Source organism: Suncus etruscus, chromosome 1 (assembly GCF_024139225.1).
Source record: "Suncus etruscus isolate mSunEtr1 chromosome 1, mSunEtr1.pri.cur, whole genome shotgun sequence".
NCBI lineage: Eukaryota > Metazoa > Chordata > Mammalia > Eulipotyphla > Soricidae > Suncus > Suncus etruscus.
The window spans coordinates 157,660,011-157,682,617 of NC_064848.1; the positions used below are offsets into that span (position 1 = coordinate 157,660,011).

The 22,607-nt window shown below is 36.7% G+C and overlaps 1 protein-coding gene and 1 non-coding gene across 2 annotated transcripts; one reads left to right on the forward strand and one right to left on the reverse strand.

Annotated features, from left to right (window-relative positions):
* Window positions 1–20,142: 20,142 nt before the first annotated feature.
* Window positions 20,143–20,249, reverse strand: LOC125995975 (U6 spliceosomal RNA). Its single transcript, XR_007491194.1, has one exon. It is a non-coding gene; the product is annotated as a U6 spliceosomal RNA (small nuclear RNA).
* A 771-nt stretch (window positions 20,250–21,020) lies between these two features.
* On the forward strand, window positions 21,021–21,960 carry LOC126029419 (olfactory receptor 1D2-like). Its single transcript, XM_049787727.1, is given in 2 exon segments — window positions 21,021–21,401; window positions 21,403–21,960. Coding segments are annotated over 2 exon segments (939 nt in total).
* Window positions 21,961–22,607: the final 647 nt, after the last annotated feature.

The following is a 22,607-nucleotide window of genomic DNA, read 5'->3' on the forward strand; positions in this document are numbered from 1 at the left end:
GAAAATGTTTTAGCATCTGAAACATTAAATGTAGCATGTAAAACATTAAGTCCACATAAAAACTTTATTTGTAACTTTGGGAGATTTTCTGCAAGGTAATTTCATCTGTATAGTCCCAAATCTTACCACTTGGCATAATATCTGGATTTTTTTTTTTTTGGTTTTTTGGGCCACACCCATTTGATGCTCAGGAGTTACTTCTGGCTATGTGCTCAGAAATTGCCCCTGGAAGGGGGGACCATATGGGCCACCAGGGAATCAAACCATGGTCCTTTCCTTGGCTAGCGCTTGCAAGGCAGATATCTTACCTCTAGCACCACCTTGCCGGCCCCAATATCTGGATTTTTTAATGTGTTCTGAACACCACTGACATTGTTAAAATGATAAAAAGAAAAGGTAAAAAAGAATTATTTGTGGACAGTTCAAATTATCTTACCTGAATGATTCAAAATCCCTTTTGCATGTTTTTTGTTCACGGATTTTCTCTCCATACCACCCATTCTGACTCTAAATTCACATTAATCTTCAAAAAAATATAATTATATCACCACAACCAAGATTTTAGTTAAAAGGCTGCAATAATTATATACTGTCTTCAGAATACAATTTAAACTATTAGTCCCAATATTCATTTCCCAACATTCATTTCTAATTTATGTGCCCACAGTTTATGTCTGTATTCCCTCTATGGTAAATTCAAGTCAATATTTTCATAGTACACTCTGTGATTAATCAAAAACTAAGTAAGTAGAAGTTGTTGAAAATCTATATCAACCCCCATCACTATTGAGGAAATTAAAACGGTAATCAAATGTTTGCCCAAAAACAAAAACCCACACCCAGATGGATTCATTAATGAATTATTTCAAATCTTTCAAGAGTAACTACTACCAATCCTGGCCAGGCTCTTTTAAATAGCTTTTATGAAGGCAACATCACCTTGGTACCTAAACCAGACAAATATGCTACCAAAAAAGAAAATTACAGACCAATATCCCTGATGAACACAGATGCAAAGATCCTCAACAAAATCCTGGCAAATAGGATCCAGTGCTTCATCAAGATCACTGACTATCATCAAGTAGGTTTCATCCCAAGAATGCAAGGATGGTTTAATCCATAAATCTATCAACATAATACACAACATCAACAAGAAAAATTAAAATCACATGATCATATCAATATATGCATAGAAAGCATTTGATAAGGTCCAACATTCATTCTTGATAAAAACTCTCTGCAAGATGGGAATGAACAGAGCCTTTCTCAATATAGTTAAGGCCATCTACCATAAGCCAATGGCAAATATTATCCTTAATGGAGAAAATCGAAAGCCTTTCCTCTAAATTCTGGCACAAGACAAGGCTGTCCTCTCTCACCACTCCTATTCAACATAGCACTAGAAGTACTTGCTATAGCAATTAGGCAAGAAAAAGATATCAAGGGAATAATTATAGAAAAGAAAGAAGTCAAGCTCTCACTGTTTGATGATGACATGATACTCTACTTAGAAAACCCTAAAGACGGGCCCGGAGAGATAGCACAGCGGCGTTTGCCTTGCAAGCAGCCGATCCAGGACCAAAGGTGGTTGGTTCGAATCCCGGTGTCCCATATGGTCCTCCGTGCCTGCCAGGAGCTATTTCTGAGCAGACAGCCAGGAGTAATCCCTGAGCAATGCCGGGTGTGGCCCCCCCCCCAAAAAAAATAAATAAATAAATAAGAAAACCCTAAAGATTCTACCAAAAAGCTTCTAGAAATAATAGACTCATATAGAAAGGTGGCAGGCTACAAAATTAACACACAAAAATTAATGGCCTTTTATACACCAATAATGATAGGGAAGAAATGGACATTAAGGAAACAACCCCATTCACATTAGTGCCACACAAACTCAAATATCTTGGAATCAAATTGACTAAACACATGAAGGACCTATACAAAGAAAACTATAAAACCCTGCTCCAAGAAATAAGAGAGGACACGCAGAAATGGAAACGCATACCCTGCTCATGGATTGGCAGGACTAACATCATTAAAATGGCAATACTCCCCAAAGAAATATTGTATAGATTAATGCACTTCCTCTAAAGATACCCATGACATTCTTCAAAGAAGTGGATCAAACACTATTGAAATTCATTTGGAACAATAAACACCCTCAAATAGCTAAAGCAATTTTTGGGAAAAGGAATATGGGAGGCATTACTTTCCCCAATTTTAAACTGTATTGCAAAGCAATAGTTATCAAAACAGCATGGTATTGAAATAAAGACAGACAGACCATCAGATCAGTATAATAGGCTTGAGTACTCAGAGAATGTTCCCTAGACATACATTCACCTAATTTTTTATAAAGGAGCAAGAAATCCCAAATGGAGCAAGGAAAGCCTCTTCAACAAGTGGTGTTGGCACAACTGGTTAGCCACTTGCAAAAAAAAGTGAACTCAGACCCCAGCTGACACCATGTACAAAGGTAAAATCCAAATAGATTAAAGACCTTGATCTCAGACCTGAAACCATAAGGTATATAGAGCAACACGTAGGTAAAACACTCCGTGACATTGAAACTAAAGGCATCTTTAAGAAGAAAACAGCACTCTCCAAACAAGTAGAAGCAAAGATAAACAGATGGAAATATATTAAGCTGGGAAGCTTCTGTACCTCAAAGAAAATAGTGCCCAGGATACAAGAACCATTCACTAAGTGGGAGAAACTATTCACCCATTACCCATCAGATAAGGGGCTAATATTCAAAATATACAAGGCACTGACAGAACTTTACAAGAAAAAAGCATCTAATCCCATCAAAAAAATGGGGAGAAGAAATGAACAGACACTTCGCCAAAGAAGAAATACAAATGGCCAAAAGGCACATGAAAAATGTTCCACATCACTAATCATCAGGGAGATGCAAATCAAAACAACTATGAGGTGCCACCTCACGCCACAGAGATTGGCACACCTCACAAAGAATGAAAACAAACAGTGTTTGCGGGGATGTGGAGAGAAAGGAACTCTCTTTCACTGCTGGTGGGAATGCCGTCTAGTCCAACCTATATGGAAAGCGATATGGAGATTCCTCCAAAAACTGGAAATTGAGCTCCTATTTGATCCAGCTATACCACTCCTAGGAATATACCCTAGGAACAAAAAAGTATAATACAAAAATGGCTTCCTCACACCTATATTCATTGCAGCACTATTTACAATAGCCAGACTCTGGAAACGACCAAGATGTCCTTCAACAGATGAATGGCTAAAGAAATTGTGCGGCATATATACAATGGAATATTATGCAGCTGTCAGAAGACATGAAGTCATGAAATTTTCCTATACATGGATGTACATGTAATCTATTATGCTGAGTGAAATAAGTCAGAGGAGGGAGGTAGACACAGAATAGTCTCACTCATCTGTGGGTTTTAAAAAAAATAAAAGACATTTTTACAATAATTCCTAGAGACAAAACAGAGGAGGGCTGGAAGATCCAGCTCACGACATGAAGCTCACCAAAAATAGTGATGAGTGCAGTTAGAGAAATAACTATTTTGAGAACTATCAGAACAATATGAATGAATGAGGGAAGTAGAAAACCTGTCTTCAGTGCAGGCGAGGGTGGCGTAGGGAGGAGGGAGAATTGAGACATTGGTGATGGGAATGTTACACTGGTGAAGGGGGATGTTATTTACATAACTGAAACCCAACTACAATCATATTTGTAATCAAGGTGTTTAAATAAAGATATTAAATAAAAGAAAATCTACATTAGTAAAATATGTGACAAATATATCATTCTACAGATAGTACACCATAATTAATTCAATTGATTCCTGTTTTATTCTGTTTGATTTTATTCTAAGTTATAAAAACTACTATTGATTTTAAAGGAGTTAAGGTCGATGTTTTGTACAAGCCCAACAACTTCTTGGTCTCCAGTACCACATGGTTATTCCCCTCCCACTTTATTCCCAGCATCTCTAGATGTGTCCCTAGAGTATCCCCAGACCTCCCAGAGCCTCGGAATCTGAGCAACACCAGATTCTTGGGTCCTATTATTGAACTACTGAACAGTTTGTAAACCACTGAGAGTGATGCCCCATCTGCTTGAACACTGCTTGAAACTTTCATCAAAAACATAAAAAAAATTACCACTATTTTTCATTATTTTTATTTCCTTTCTGATATCTGATAGTCTGTGATTGTTATAGATACCTGCTCCAGTGAGGTCAATTGTTGATAACCAATTTACATGCTCTCTAATTTATAGAAATTTACATACCACATTTTGATAATACAAGTACTGTAAAGAGGTAAACAGCATTGGCTCTAGAGCTAGACTGAAACACTTGACTATGATACTTGTAAACTTGTAAACCCTGAGAAACTACCTTTCAAAACAAGTAGATACATCTGCAAAATGGAATAATATGCACAGCATGCATAAACTTTTAGGAGAGTTCAGCCCACCAGATGTATCCCCAGATTTTCCTGGTGGGGAGAACTGAAATAGTCTCCTGCATCACTTTGTTTCATTAATTGTTTAAAAAAACTCATTTTTATCTTTTTCCTTTATATTGATATCTGTGAGTATATATATTCTTTTTTATATATTTATACATTTTTGATTTGTCTCTGTTTTCTTCTCTTCCTTAACTTCACCTGTTTTGGTTCTTCCATATGGTACAAAAATCGACAAGAAAAAGTCTTGCCTGGGCACAGATATGATGGAGCCTGACACTCTCACCCACAAATGCTCATGTCAAAACCAAGGCACAGATATGATGGAGCCTGACACTCTCACCCACAAATGCACCAGCAATATAATAGTACCTCTTCTTCTTCTTCTTCTTCTTCTTCTTCTTCTTCTTCTTCTTCTTCTTCTTCTTCTTCTTCTTCTTCTTCTTCTTCTTCTTCTTCTTCTTCTTCTTCTTCTTCTTTGGTTTTTGGGCCACACCCAGTGACGCTCAGGGGTTACTACTGGCTATGCGCTCAGAAGTCGCTCCTGGCTTGGGGGACCATATGGGACGCCAGGGGATCAAACCGCGGTCCGTCCTAGGCTCGCGCTGGCAAGGCAGACACCTTACCTCTAGTGCCACCATGCCGGCCCCAGCACCACTTCTTCTTGCAAAGGCATACTAAAAAAGGGAAAATTTACTTATAGAAACAAGCTCTTATCTACTAGGGATAAGAACTCATACATTTTATAATACAGGGGCATCTCCCACCTTGAACATATGTCATGTGGACTCAACTTAGACTCCAGATGATTAGACAGCTACTGATCAACTCAGAACCCTAGATTCCAGACATAGAACCAACACAGTTCTCCACAACAGCTCCAGGAACCAAACTCTCTCTGGGACATCCTTAATACTGTTCTCACACCACCAATATGGGCCAGCTTTGATCTGACATTCTGACGATGAGGAAATGGCAACAACTTGACCTAAGAGCAGATTGTCTTACCTCACCACCTAACAATAAGACAAAATCAAAAGACACGTCATCCTTTGATCTGTGCAAAAGCCAAGATCGTTATCTACAGAAGACCGACTGTGACTACATGACTGGACAGAGTTTATCCTGGGACAAATTAAAAAAAAGTCCCTAGTCTAGGCTTTGGCCTACAATCTGTACAATAACCAAGATCTCTAATTCCAGAGATCTGACTGAGACAACTGCAACTGAGCAGATCTTCTGGAAACATAATGAAAGACTCTACCCCAGGCTTTGTCAGGGGGTCAGTGTAAAAACCAAGACTACTAACTATAGAATAGATTGAAATAACAGTGATGGGACAGAAATCTAGAACCATAAAGAAGGATGCCATCCTAGGCTCCATCCTATGAACTGTGCAAAGACCAAGAGTTCTAACTACAGAGGCCTGATTTTATCATCCACAACTGAGCTAAAAGTTTCTAGCCACCATAAGAGGATCTAAGGGAGAGTAAAAGACCATGCTTGGGTCTGTAGTTATTCACATGACAGTATATTTCAAGGGTGGAGAAACCCTGTATCTATTAGGCCAAGGGAATTGCCTTTCTTTTTTTTTTTTTTTTTTTTGGTTTTTGGGTCTCACCCGGCAGTGCTCAGGGGTTACTCCTGGCTCCACGCTCAGAAGTCGCTCCTGGCAGGCTCGGGGGACCATATGGGACGCCGGGATTCGAACCGATGACCTTCTGCATGAGAGGCAAATGCCTTACCTCCATGCTATCTCTCCGGCCCCCGGGAATTCCCTTTCTAATCTCTCCTATTTTTACTGTGCCTATGCAAAAAAAAAAAAAAAAACTCAAACTAATTTTTTTGGTTTTGTTATTGTGTTTTTTTCTTTATTTTATTTTCTTTCCCACTTTTTTCTTACTCTTTTTCTTTCTTTTTCTTTTTTGTGCTTTGTTTTGTTTTATTTTAGGACCGTGGTTATTGTTTGGTTGTTGTCTTATTGCTGTGGTGCTTTTAGGGGTTTTTTTGTTTGATTTTTTCTTTCCTTCTAATAGAACCTCATAACTTGAACCACTTGTTCTGTCTTAAAAATTGAGGGAAAAATAATGGAAGGTACCAAGACCAAACAGTTGTATGAATAGTAATTAGAAACTAAAAGCCATTAGACTTAAACACCAAATCCAAAGCCAATGACAACAGAATCGATATCCAATCTACAAACTAGACCCCGAGGGACCACTTATACTGGCAGCCCAGTGGGGGAGTAAGAGAAGGGGATATGGGATGCATGCTGGGAACAGGGATGGAGGAGGACAACATTGGTGGTGGGAATGCCCCTGATTCAATGTCACTATGTACCTAAAATATTACAGTGAAAAACTTGAAAAAATAAAATTAAATAATAATAATAATAAAATTTTAAAAAATGAACCCAAATACTTTACACAAGGTGAATATGAGATGAAAAAGATGATAATAAGATAAAAACAAAAACAAACTGAACAGGCAAAAACATCCATTAAAAATAGCAAAACATCAATGAATCTATCATTTATTTCCCTAGAAATTAATAGAAAAGTTAAGCCAAATTAAGCAGGTGTTCCATATGGTCCCCCAAGCCAGGAGCGATTTCTGAATACATAGCCAGGAATAACTCCTGTGCATCACCGGGTGTGGCCCCCCAAAAAAAAAAAACAGATAAGGGAATCCATCCAACACTCTTTTTTATCATAACTGCAAACTCTACACCAAAACTAAAAACTAAATAAAATATAGAATCACAACAATATAAAAAAGTTAGAGTACACTCATCCTCTTCAGATAGGAAGCTCACTGTGGGAAAGTAAACTGCAGCTTACAAACAGACAATGAGCTCAGAGCTGCTGGGAGGAGTATTATACAACATGGAGAAAAGAGGAGCTCAGTATGAAACCCAGCAGCAGGGGGAAGAGCTGCAGTTGCAAAACTCTAAGGTACTGGAAAAATAGGATATAATTGTGCCAATCACCCAAGCTCCCCAAATAGCCACCTCTGTTTTCATATTTACTGAATGAGGAAATATTGCATTGAAAATTATTTGCTTGGGTAGAAGTCATTGGCTGTTCTGTCTGGCAAACTGATTAGAATTTGACATTCCTGAGGTAAACTCCACCCATCTCAAGTCAATAGCAATGAAAACTATGGGCTGATGTGATTCCTTCTTAGCCAAGTCAATAGACTCAGTTTCTTTCCATTCACACCAGTCTACTGGCAAGCTACCTATGCCTCCCAAAACATTTCCAGCTAGCAATGAGCTCATGCAGACTGCACAAACATCAACTCCAGAGGGCAGGCTAATGACTAGTGCTCCAATAGCCTACTAAATTTAAATCACCACATCAGATACCCAGCAGATACTCATGTCCCACAAACATGTGTGGACATAGTGAGGATGTTGGAGAACTCCTAGGTCTGTAGAACTAGAATTCCCAACTACCACTCAATCCCTTCCAATATAGGTGTTCAGGAGCCATAGAGCATTTGTTATCTGAAGCCTTGCCTTCCAAGACTGAATGAATCTGGCACAAAATAATGTATTGTCACTCACTACCCAAATTCCCCAGCCACTGTCTCCCATACCCTTGGAAACTAATTTTAAAAAAATGTTCAATGCATCAACACCATACATTTCCACATCATTGTAAACACAATACTGAACTATAATAAAAATTTAAGGATACCATTGTATGTTAGAAATCTAACATACTAGGCACCCCACAGACCTGTTAAAACTTGACACAAATTTATCACAAGGTAAAACTGACAGCATACCTCTTGTTAGACTTGCTTAAAAATAGTATTTAGGCATACTAGGACACACATTAATTCATTTATCACTTATCAATAATAGTCCACTTAAAAGGTACCAAGGGATGATTTAAATAATCATACCATACATCACTAGACAGTAAATAGTATAGTGAATAGTCACTATTATTTTTAGTGAACTTTGTCTCTATAGATATAGTCATGTGCTAGCAAATGAAAATCCCTACTAAACATGTAATTCAGCTCAGTAAATAACTTTGCTAGGTATGTGAAATAGTGGTCCCCAGTTACTGCTCAGACTAACTAACTTGGACATCAATGATTCTGAACTCTTGACCAGAGTCCAGCTTGTTAGATCTTGGTGCTACAAAGAATCTTGGTACTAGTTCTGTAGTTGCTACAGAGAATTTGTGACCACAAATCCACAATAGTCATCCATGCCTATAAAAATAATCAGAAACAGAGGGATTTCAATTCTGCAAACTATTCAGGCCAGTTCAAACTCAGACTTCCTAGATCTCTCATAACAATAAGCATAATAAAGAAATTCATATAAATATAGATAGATAGAGACAAAGATCCAGGAAGATCTCAAAACATATTTTGGTTTTGCCATTTTTTATTATTTTCCTGACAAAATTGTTCCTTGAAAGTTCTTGAGTGTTATAAATATAGCATTCTTTATTATCCTTTTAAAATATCCTTTATTCTTCAGTAATAACTCATGCATGTACTTCAATAGTAAATCTTTTTAAACCATTTTTATGAGGTATCAGGACTGACAATACTGTTAATCATACTTTTCATGGATATATTATTTGAAGACCACACCCATCCTAGAATACCCACTTCCCTCCACCAGTATTTCAAGGACACCTACCTCCCACTAACCCTGGGAGCTCAAAATTCTAGAAAAGATCTTCAATTCCAATGACTTTGACCATTTGTTGTTTCCCTGTTTCTTTTCTTATCTCATATTCTTATCTATATTTAGAATAGATGTCTTTTTATAATTGTGGCGGTGGTGACATCTTAGAAGTCAAAAAATTTGTAAATCATGATAAAATGATAAACTAAAAATTATATTCAAAAATTGTCTTTTTAAACAGGTTTATAAATTTTCAAAATTAATGTGAATAAATCTGATAATACATCTTAAAATGTACATAAAATATATACATGCTACAAATACAAAATTTAGTAAGAGTAAAGAGAGTTAAGAAAACTATAAGGAAAGAATCTGGATAGGCTTATAAAAAATGTGTTATTCAAGAAAAGGGAATATTGGTTTCATGTTAGAATAATTCTATTAGGGCGGGGGTTGGGTGGGGAGGAGGGAGATTTGGGACATTGGTGATGGGAATGTTGCACTAGTGATGGGTGGTGTTCTTTACATGACTGAAACCCAAACACAATCATGTATGTAATAAAGTTGTTTAAAGAAAAAGAAAGAAAAAAAGAAACAGATTGTGATATAAGGAATAAAACTTTATTTGCAAATGACATGATCACTTACACAAAAAAAAATCTAAGGGAACTGACTAAAAATAAAGTCCTCCTTGAAATACAAAAAAAAATAGAATAATTCTATTAGAGATACTGCTTGTCTATATTAATAAAGGATTGTAATAAAAATCTCCATGTATGTACATACCACCTCAAAATATATATTAAATAAAACAATAAAGAAATAATTCTTTTTGCAAATGTACATAATCCTTAAAACAAAGAGGTGTAAATATTCTTCTTGGTCCAGTAGAGGGCATCCATAAGTGCAATGAGTGAATGCTATATTCAATATCAAGTGCTGAGGAGATTGTCTTGCCTTTTAAAGACAACCCTTTAATGCAGGGGTCTTCAAACTACGGCCCGCGGGCCACATGCAGCCCGCAGAGGAGTCTGATCCGGCCCTCCAGCAGTGACAGCTGTTTGGTTGCCAAGATACCTGCCAGCATATGCACTCAGTGTATATCCAAATATCAGGAACCATGCACTCAAAATGGTAACCATCTTTGGTAGCACTTATGCCTGTGAACAGACTTTTTCAAGAATGAAACATCTGAAATCTCCAACCAGATCAAGATTTACTGATGCCCACTTGAATCACTTGTTACAGCTGGCAGTGACAAATATGGAACCGGACATTGACCCATCTCTTTAGCCAAAAGCAGGCCCACAGTTCCCATTGAAATACTGGTGCGTGATCTGTTTATTTATAAATGGTTTTCATTTTATTTATATAAGATATGTGCAGTGTGAGTAGGAATTAGTAGCTCATATAGTCCGGCCCTCCAGCTCTCTAAGGGACCGTAATCCGGCCCCCACTTTAAAAAGTTTGAAAACCCCTGCTTTAATGCTACTTGCAAGACTGATTTCAATGCTTTGAATTTCCTGACCCGTTCGTTACCTGTCTTTGAGATTCTATATTGGTCCTTTAAAACTAAATGATAATCTAGCTGAATAAATTATCCTTGGTGATTTCGAACTGTTTGTTTTTTTGTTTGCGAGCCACACCCAGCAATGCTCAGGGGTTACTCCTAGCTCTGCACTCTGGAATCGCTCCTAGCATGCTCAGGGAACATATGTAAGGCCAGCTCATTGTGCTATTGCTCTGGCTCTGATATTGAATTTTTGTACAATAGCTCTCCATTCTCTTCTATATCATAGAGTTTCACCATAAGACAACAATGAATCTTGTGGGGTTTTCTTTGTAAATCACCTTCTTGGTCTTCGTATTCTGTCTCTATAAAATGAATCCTTAGATTATGTCACTCTGAACACAATATGTCTTGGAGTCTTTCCATCTGAGTCTATTTTCATTGGGACCTTTTAGGTCTCTCTCTTGGATCTTGATGCCTGTATCCTCAATTCTGGGAAATCCTGATTTATTTAACTATTGTTACTTCACCAAATTTGCATTTCTGTTCTTCATAAACTCCAGTGACTCGTATAGTCCCTCTTGTTCTTATCCCATAATTCTCTAGTGTTCTGTTCATATCTTTTCAGACTTTTTCTCCTATTTTTTTCTAGTGCTTTCCTCCATCATCATATTTTCTTAACTACTGTTATTTTGCTCTCTGAGCTTGTAATATGTTTTATTAAAATATGAAACATATGCTTCTGGTATATTTTATATCATCCATAATACTCTTCTTTCCTGCTTGTAGTTTTCTCTTTTCAGTACTCATACTTTCTTCTGATTTGCTGACTGCCTGTGCCACTATTCCTTTATTAAACATTAAACAATTAATTTTATTTTAATTTAATGTTTAATTCGTTAAACATCCTCATTGTGGTATCACTGGAGTCATTGTCTGAGAATTTACTGAGCTGGTTGGTGTTTGGTTGAGCCTTCTATGTTATTGTCCTCACTCATTTAACTCTGTGAGCTTTTTGATGTCTTCCCTTTTGGGTTTGTAGTGCCCCTGCTGTGCTGAGGATGAATCTTTGAAACTATCCCTCCTAGGACACTCTAAGGAATTAGAGTATGAATTGCTCTTTTTCTTCCCTTCTTATCTTCACTCATTTATAGAATAACTGTGAGTACTGCGACATTTGATGAGGAGCTCAAGTTGGTGCAGCAGCAAGCAGAGGTAAAGGAAATGTGGAGGTGACTAAATTGAAATAGCAGCTGTCAAATGTGGAGGCTGGAAATTAACCTCACCTGGTGGGATGTGACAGTGAGCAAAGATTCCTGTAACTGGTAAATCTTTAAGTTCAAGTCGGATGGAAAAGAAAAATGCCAGATGAGCTCACTCACATGGGGTATTTATAAGGCAAGAGAATAGACACAATACAATAAAAATCCATCCCTGAATTCTTTCAACAGTTAAAGGTTACCAATGGCATAGAGGGTTTTAGTGTTTTGGTGGTAAGTGTAGTGAAATAGCATTGCATACCAAAAGCATAAACATTAACTCTATTGTAAATTATGTTGCTTATATAATAAGACTGTTTTTAATAATTTAAATAATGTTTGTAATACAAATAAAAATATGTAGACTTAAAGAAGAGGATGACTTTATTTTTCTCTAATATATATTCTGATTGTTTTTACTCAGTACTTAAGTTATTAGCAATCTGGGATCAACCTATTCCAAGTTCAGTTCTTAAGCTAATAGTGCATTGTGCAAAATCTCTAATTATATTTTTTTCTAACTCTTAGGAAATCTTTTAGGAGTAACAATCAACATAGAGTTAGTTCACTCCTTGTAAATAAGAGCCATTTCCCATGACACTAGCTTATAGCTACTATGTTGGATCAATTATCCAGGTTCATTTCAACAACTGTCATGGGATTGCTTGCTTCCCCAAACACTCTCCAAAACTGACAAATAGTCCTAAATGTATTCCCAGAACATCCCTTTTCTTTGAAAAGCTTAGATCTAAGTATTACTTCCTTGGATCCCTCACTCCTTTTTAGTGTGAGACAATCTCCCAATCTGTCTCCTTATATCCAGGCACTGAAAATCAGAGAATCAATTTTCAACCTTTGAACTTTAGCCAAAAGGAAAATCATCAAGTCCAATTCAGAAAGCAATGTCTTAGGGAGTCTAAGATTAAGTCGTGATTAAGTTTTTATCACATTCAGGAGAATATTGAGGCAACAGAACCAAGGGACTCTGAGACCAACACAGAACAGTAGGTAAGATTTGGATGTTAAGGCTCAGGTCCCTGTTGTATTATCACTCTGGCCCCTAAGATTTTTTTTATTACTGCAATATACAGTAATAAATATCATGGATAAATAAATATCATGGATAAGTTTCAAGCATGCAATATTCTAATGTTTAACTTTTATCTGAATTAACCTCCTCCACCTGTTAGTCCTCCTTTCTGGTAAATACTATTCTGCCCATATAATCTAAAGGTTTAGTTAAAATTTGTTTAGTTTATCTATTTTCTTTATTTGTTGTAGTTGTTTTATTTGTCTACATACAGTGTGCAAAACTTCTGTTTATTATTCCATTTGCTTAATGTTGTTTTTGTTTCCCATGTTATTGGAGATGGAGCCAAAAATATCACTGTGGCTGATATCAAAATTCAAGACTTACAGAGTCTGAGTTATTGGAGTAATAGTACTGCTTGTCTTACATAAAGTCATCAAGAGATAAATCCCCAATATCACCAGATGGTCTCTAGAGCCTCTCCAGAACTAATCCCAGAGAACAGATTCAAGAACAAACCCTAAGCACTACAGATATGCCCTCCCCCCAAAAAAGAGCTTGTTTTCTTCTGCATTTTTTATTTCAGGATTATATTTAAGTCTTCTATCCATTTTGAGTTAATGTTTGTGTATGGAGATAGATTGTAATATAATATTTAATGTTTAATATAATATTTAATTATAATTAATATTTAATATAAAATATAATATTTTATTAATTTCGTGCTTCTTTATTATTTTCACTTTGTCGTATAGTTTGAGGTTGTGTATCTCAATTTTTGTCTTTTTCCTTCAAGATTATTTTAACTTTAGGTTCTTATATAGTCCCAATAAATAATATTTTACTCTGTTTCTCTGAAGAATGCCATTGGAATTTTCACAGGATTGAACTGAATATCCTATTGTTTTATGAAAAATGTGACCATTTTAATAATGCTAATTCTTCTCTTTTTATGAGAGGAAATTTTTTGTTTTTGTTTTTGGGTCACAGCCGGATTTGCTCAGGGGTTACTCCCGGCTCTGCGCTCAGAAATCGCCCCTGGTAGGCACGGGGGACCATATGGGATGCCAGGATTTGAACACCATCCTTCTGCATGGAAGGCAAACGCCCTACCTCCACTCTATCTCTCCGACCCTGAGAGGAAATTTTAAATTTTTCACCAATGAGTATAATACTGACTGTAGTTTTATATGTATCTTTATTATTTTGTGAGACTATGCCCATTTTGCTAACAGTTTTTAATAATAAATGCTGAGTCTTCAAATGTTTTTCCATATCTATTGAAATAATATGTGCCTTTAATTCTTTTTTTTTTGTGCCACATCACATTCATTAATTTGCACATATTGGGAAAAGAGCTCAAGTGGTAGCACCTGTCAATATGCATAAGTTTCTGAGTTTTACCTTCAGCATCGCATGACTCCCTGAGCACCATAACTCTGGTAATATCAAGTACTGCCATGCCTGATCATTAAGTCAAGCCCACACTTCCAGGACCAAAATTTCCATAATTGATTCTGGATCTCTTCATCTAGTACCATTTGTTATCTATTTTAAAATTTGCAACTGTCAAACATGATCATGAGGCCATGCTTTATCATGTTTTTATTTGCTTGAACATGTTCTATCCTTTCATCTCTCTCCTTTAATGCCTTAATAGTATTCTCAAACTATCCCTCATACTGTAAATTCACTGTCAAATTAAATTAACTATAATTATTTTAACATTTCTTTTCCTTTAACTTTTTCTGCTTTGATTATTTTACACCTTATTCTGAGATGAGGTTCCAATATTTTGATTCTCTTTCACCTTATGCAGAAATTATATATCATTTGCTCTGTTGATGTGAAAGAATTTTCAAGATTTCTTGTAAGGAAGGACTGATGTTGGTATATCCAATAAACTTTATTTCTATTTTAAATTTGAAAGATAATTTTAGAATGGAGATTGTTCTTGACATATATAATTCCACTCTTAACTGAACTGTATTTTATGCAGATAACTATTATAGATTGCTTAACAGGAGTGCTTTCTTCACCCATAGTATTTTTTATCATTGACTTCTATCAGTTACCATATTAAGTCTTGATATAGGAGTTTTTGAATTTATATTCTTAGGTGTTCTCTTGGCTTTGTAGACTTGTCTTGTTAGTTTCTTCCCCAAGTTTGGGAAAGTCTCTTATGAGAGGAAACTCATCATCTTTATGCTTCTTTCTTGATGTCCTCTGATAGTTTTATGAGTTTTTTCATTATTAAAAATCTTTTCTCAAGGTTGGAGTGATTACAAAGCAGGTAGAGTGATTCTTTGTATGCAGCCAACCCCAGTTCAATCCTTGGCATCTGGTTTTTTTTTTGTTTTGTTTTGTTTTGTTTTCAGAATCCTTCCTGGAGTAAGCCTTGAACACAGAGTCAGAAGTAAACCCTGAGCACCATCAGATATGGCCCACAAAACAAAACAGAAAATTTCATTTCTATCTCCTCTTACACTTGACTCATTTCTGATGTAATTTCTATGTTCTGTATGATAGTATAATAGTCTTCACTTAATACACTGAATTATTTTAATTATATGAACTCTGGTGTTACTTTATAGACTCGATCTCTTTAACAATGTGGCTTTCTGCTCTTTAATTTTGTTCCTGAATCCATTACATTGCCTTTTTTGTGTGTGTTTTCTTGCAATTTTTAAAAGTTTTTTTCATGACAACTATTTCAAATTATTTTTTCGCTGAGTTTAAATTTCTGCATCTTTAATTTGATTTCTGGGGGATTAGTTCTTCTTATGTGTGGTGCCATATTCTTTTAGTTTTTCATGTTATTAGGTGGTATGCTTCTTAGTGCATTTGTCTAATCAAGAAGAAATCAAGTATTTTTCTTGATTCCAGTAGGTGATGCTGTGACTAGTTTTCTTTTCTACCTCAAAGCAGTAGATGGAGAGGGAGTTGAGGAGAGCTTAGTTCAAGTAGCAACTAGTAATGGGTGGTCAAGGAAGACCAGACCCAAGGGCACAGTCACTGCCCTGTCTGTCTGGGTACATAAAGTTGGTCTTCCCCTATGCACTTACTCTCTATTTATTGTCTTCCTTTAATAACATTTTAATTAGAATCCCAATTTAATAAGTAAAACTTATTTAATCTTTATGATTGGGGGATGGCAACTTCAGGTTGCACTTACTTCCAACTTGGTACTTAGGGTTACTACTGAAAGGTACATGAAGTACCATACAGTGCCAGGGCTTTGATACAGGACCTGTGTATGCAAAGCATGAACTTCAGTTCTTTGAGCTATGTCACTTACACCTAAAATTTATTGTTTTGTTTAAAGACCTTATAAAGACATATATGTGTGTCGTATAGCATAAATATAAAACTTTAGTAGTAGCTGTTTGCTAAGGGAGAAACATTTTATGACTCAGCAGGTCACAGTGTTCATGAATCCATTTGCCACATGAGAGATAAAGGACTCTTTCCAGCTGCAGCTCAGGTTGACCTTAAAGAAGTTGATGGTCTTCTAACAGACTGGCAAATAAGCTCATCTCCATAGTAGTGTCATCAAGATACAGAACTCTCAATCTTTCCATCCATCTAGATTTATTATTCCCTCCATTCCCCACCACTAAACCACCACCACCAGTGCATAAATGATTCAGTTACTGAAGAAAGAAGGCCACCAGCTTAAGATTCTCTAATTCTACTATATAACAGAAACAACTAACAATTTTGTCTCCCAGACTACAAGATGAAAGTGTCATCCCTCACCATGACCAAGGTAATGCTTCATCAGTCCCAGGGCAGTTGGGCACTGGTCCTGTGCAATAAATCAAGGAGAAACAGTCAAGGATGCCAATCCATGGGTTTTCTCCCTATCCTGCCAACCCTCCCACCATGAGGGCATCAAAATCACATCCACTTCCACGAGTAAAAAGAAGAGCAGCAGGCAGTAAAGCCATATAGGAGCTGGACCTAAAAGATGATAGTTTGGCCATGTAGCAGAAACTATGGACACCAAGAACAATGACCATAACCAAGGCAAGAAAACTTCAAGCGGGCCCGGAGAGATAGCACAGCGGCATTTGCCTTGCAAGCAGCCGATCCAGGACCAAAGGTGGTTGGTTCGAATCCCGGTGTCCCATATGGTCCCCCGTGCCTGCCAGGAGCTATTTCTGAGCAGACAGCCAGGAGTAACCCCTGAGCACCGCCGGGTGTGACCCAAAAAAAAAAAAAAAAAAAAAAAAAAACAAAAAAAAAAAAAAAAACAAAAAAAAAACTTCAAGCAGAAAATTGCAGTACTGCTGTGAAGATTCTGTTACAGAAGTCTGGACTTGGAGCAGGGCTCTATGGAGCATATTCCCAAATGGAAGAAAGATCTGGGCCTTCTGTGAGTATGGTTGAAGATTACCAAATCTTTTTTTTTTAATTATGTGAACAATGATGCAAAGAAAGAGAACAAGGTAAAGTTACAGTGGAAGGACACTCAACCAAACACAGAGTTCTCAGAAGAAATCCCCCTGCTGCCACCTTAATTTTGAACTTACAGTCAAAGGACATTAAGAAAAATAAAACAGAACCCATGTACAATTACTTTGTCCCTCAAGTCCCCAGATTGTACTTAGTACATTATAACATTTCTCAGCGGTACACCAAGCAATCTAAAGCCATAAAATTTATGTAACTCCTTAAAATTACCAGATCTTTTAAGTAACAGATCTTCTTAAGTAACACTAAGACCACATTTGACTAATAAAATATTATTCTGATAATTTAAACGCTGCTAGCAAGATGCACTTAGAAGAATTGATGCTAACTATAGGATACTATGAAATATCACCAGTTTTCAACATCCTTTGAAATAATATTGATTGATACTTACCTGGCAGGGGAGATAACATGATCAAGAAATAATATTGATTGAGGAGAAATAAAACCCAACATGTGTTGAAAAAAGATTTCAAAAACCTTCTTTGTTATGTGCATTTGGATTAAAGTCACAGCTTCTTTAAGCAAGGATTTACTATATATATATATATCCTCTTCTGCTTAAACTTTTATTTTTAACTTTTTTATTTATATTTAAAATATCTCTTTTTTTCATTTCCAAATGTTTTCTTTTTCTTCATTTCTGTTTATGATTAAATTCCATTTTCAAAGCAATGTGGTCTGAGAGGAAAGTTGATACCATTTCTATCTCTTGATTTTACAGAAACATGTTTTCTGATCCAACCTATGATTTATCTTGGAGCATGTAATAGGTGCACTGGAGAAGATTGTGTGCTCAACTTTGGGTAAATATTGGGTCCTATATGTGTCTATTAGGTATCTCTTCTATTTCTTCTTTTAAGGCTGTGTTGAGTAGTTGCATACTTGATCTATCCAGAATAATAGACAAATGTAAATATCCCCTACTCTAACTGTATTGTTCTAAGTTCATGTCTATTCATAGGTTTTTTTTTTAAAGATCCAGGTGGTCCATCATCAGGTGCACATATTTTGAAAAGGGTGAATTCTTCTTGACATATTGGTTCCTTAGAGATGACATGGAGGTGGGGTGTTTGTCTTGCATGCAGAAGGACAGTTGTTCAAATCCCGGCATCCCATATGGTCCCCCGAGCCTGCTGGGAGCAATTTCTGAGCCAAGAGTAGCCCTTGAGCACTGCCTGGTGTGACCCAAAAACCAAAAAAAAAAAAATTTTTTTTTTGAAGTCTATGTTATCTAACATAAGTATGACCACCCCAGCCTTTGTAAGAAAACTGTTTTAAAGCCTTTGACTTTGAGGCTCTGTTTACTCTGACTGTTTAGGTGTGTCTCTGGTAGTTAACAGAGAACATTTTAAAGTTCTTGGAACTGAAAAGATAGTACAGTGGATTGGGTACTTGCTCTGTTTGTGGCCAACCTAGGTTCAATCCCTAGCATCCTGTATGGTCCCCTAAGTACCACCAGAAGAAATTCCTGGGTTCAAAGCCAAGAGTAATCACTGTGCATAGCCAGGTGAGGCCCAAAAAAGAAAAAAGAAAACATTTTGAGACTCTAAGACTCCACGAAAGAGTTGCATTTTAAGATCTTCACACAATTCTATCATATCCTGATCCCTGCTTATCTATAAATTGAATTCTTAGCCTCTCTCCATTTCATTCTAAATTATATAAATTGATATTTCATTTCTGTAGTATTACAAAGATTTAGGTGAGGGGCTTACACATGCAACTCTCTACAATGTTCTTTTCTTCAGACTGTTTTCATTTTTAATCTAACAATCTTAAGAAATAATAACATTAATGTGTAAATATTCATCATCATAGTATACCATATGTGCCTACCTTTTATGCTTTTAATATTTTAACTTTTAGTCTGAATATATTAAATTTGAAAAATAAAATAATACATTATGTTATTTTTGTTTGTTTGTTTGGGGGCCACACCCGCTGAGGCTCAGGGGTTACTCCTGGCTATGCTCTCAGTAATCGCTCCTGGCTATGCACTCAGAAATCATTCCTGGCTTGGGAGATCATATGGGACTCCGGAGATGGAACCTTGGTTCATCCTAGGTCAGCGTGTATATGCTAGGTCAGCTGCATGTAAGGCAAAAGCCCTACTGCTGTGCCACCTCTCCGGCCCCTCATTATGTTATATTAATATTTGGCATGTCTGAAATGTATTCATTAAGAAAGAAACTAAGGGGTCAGAGAGGTAGTATTGCAATAGGAGTTTTTCCTTATATGTGGTCTAAATAAATTTAATTGTCAACCATATGAATCTATATGATTTCACTCCTCCAAGTCCCTCCAGAACACAGAGCCTCCTGGCTCTGAGCACAGCCAGGTGTATCCCAAAAACTAAAAGGAAAAAAAATTAATATTTGAAAATTTTCCTTGGTTTTCTTATTGTCATTTATTAAACAATATAAAACATAAAAACAGTACTTGACAAAGTAAGTGCTAATATAATAATTAACTAGCCACTGCATGTTCTTGAATCTGTGTCTAACATGCTATCTATTCTACTGATCTATTTCCTCCAGAACCAGAATTACAGATATTTTTCAGGCTTTGTGGGGTTTAGGCCATAACTGGTGATGCTTAAGGGATACCCCTGGTTTTGCAGTCAGGAATCACTCTTGGTGGTGCTTCAGGGATCATATGGGATGCTGAGGATGGCACCTAGGTTGGCAATATGCAAGGCAAGTTATTTCTTTTTTTTTTTTTTTTTTTTTTTTTTTTTTTTTTTTTTTTTTAAAATATGGAACGCTTCACGAATTTGCGTGTCATCCTTGCGCAGGGGCCATGCTAATCTTCTCTGTATCGTTCCAATTTTAGTATATGTGCTGCCGAAGCGAGCACGGCAAGTTATTTCTTGCTGTGCTTTTTCTTCCATCCCCAAACCACACAGTCTTAAGTCCCTTTTTACTATTTTCTTTTCAGCATTTTTCTAACATGTTTACAGTAAATTTGGATGCACTTTTCTTTCTTAAAAAAAAAAAGAACAGTTAGAATTTTTACTGCAAATAAATGATTATGATTAGTTGGAGATGCAGCACTGAAACATTTGCCTTTCCAGTCTGCACTCACCTTAAATATGTCATTTTAAATATCTACCAGCCATGGGGCTGGGACAAAATATTTAATAGGGAATTTGCCTTGCAGGGAGCTGACCCAGTTTCGCTCTCTGGCATCCCATATGGTTCCCCAAGCATTCCCCTTTCCAAGAGTAATTCCTGAGTTCAGAGTCAGGAGTAACCCGTGCGCTACTGGATGTGATCAAAATCAAGCAAATAAATAAATATTTATCATCTATAACAATATTGTACTCATTCTTAAACACTTCAAGAAAACTCTAAGTACATACTTTGAGTACATCACAAGAAAATTCTAAGGTAATATAATTAAAATATTTTTCTTACAACTTTTAGTATGCCACAGATTTATGTTGAATTATTTTTTTTCTGTCAGTATCTGCTATTACATTATTTCTTCTTCAAAAAGCTTTAAATTTAGTGTAAAGTATTTATAATTCTAAGAAAGTAGCTGGTTTTGGTTGGATTAAATGCTTTTTTTCAGTTGAGTATTCTTAGTTATCATTTGCTGATTTTGATGTTACAGAAAGTTGGGATTATGGATGGAAGCAACCAGAGTGAAGTCTCAGGGTTCTTACTCCTGGGGATCACAGATGATCCTGAGCAGCAGCGGGTCCAGTTCTGGATGTTCCTGATCATGTACTTGGTCACAGTGGTGGGAAATGTACTCATAATCTTGGCCATTGGCTCTGACTCCCACCTGCACACTCCCATGTATTTCTTCCTCGCCAACCTTTCCTTCACTGATCTCTGCTTCATCACCAATACAATACCCAACATCCTGGTAAATCTTCAGTCTGAGGATAAGGCTATCTCCTATGCAGGATGTTTAACACAGCTCTACTTCCTGGTCTCTTTGGTGGCCTTGGACAATCTCCTCTTGGCAACCATGGCATATGACCGCTATGTGGCTATCTGCCGCCCCCTTGCACTATACTACAGCCATGAGCCCTACACTATGTATTTTGTTCCTTGTCTTGTGTTGGGTACTGTCTATCACATATGGGCTCATTCATACATTGCTTATGACCAGAGTGAAATTTTGTGGGGCCCAGAAAATACGATACATCTTCTGTGAGATGTATGCCCTCCTGAGGCTTGCATGTTCAAACACTAAAGTCAACCATGTAGTGCTGATTGCCACAGGATCCTTTCTCTTTCTTACCCCCTTAGCCTTCATGATCATGTCCTATCTTTGGATTATCAGAGCCATTCTCCGAATACCCTCTGCCAGTGGGAAGTATAAAGCCTTCTCTACATGTGCCTCCCATTTGGCTGTTGTCTCTCTCTTCTATGGGACACTTTGTATGGTATACTTACAGCCTCTCAAAACCTACTCCATGAAGGACTCAGTGGCCATAGTGTTGTATGCTGTGGTTACTCCCATGATGAATCCTTTTATCTATAGCCTGAGGAATAAAGAAATGCATGGGGCACTGGGAAGACTTCTTCTAGGAAAAGGCTTCCAGTTGGCCTGAGGATAATTTTTCAAAAGGAGATGAAAAAGACTATATGGAGACTAAAAAGTTCCCCTACCATATGCTTCTGGAAGATACATAAGTGATTTTATAGTTATAACTCATAAGAAACTCAAATTACCAGGGAGGAGAAAGAGACATAAATGTATAAACTCAGGTCAAGCTAACCTCACCAGTCTTGGCAATAAACAAAGCCATAATAGCACAAATACCACAAATACTAGTTTTTTGTAGGATCAATCCTGACCAGGATTATATATCCCTGAACTGATCTAGGCATGTATTGCTATGACATAACTGGGCTATCTCATGTTCTCTAGACTTCATCTGCTCAAGTTCTTCAGAATCCTAACATCTCTTAAAAGTATTTATGTAATGCATGGGAGACATCATGAACAATTCCTACAGTGGGTACCTTTAGTAACACCAACTCTATCATTTCCTAAGTACATTATTTATTAAACATTTTCATAATGTAGACTTAGACATTTCTATATACATCATTATTTCATTGCTGATTCATAGTTAGGAAAAGAACTGACAAGCAATTCCTCCCTTTTGTGCTAGGAATAGTTCAGTCTTTAGGAACTCAAATCAGTAATGCTTTTCATGCCTATTTCCTGTATTCATTTTTCTCTGAGAGGTCA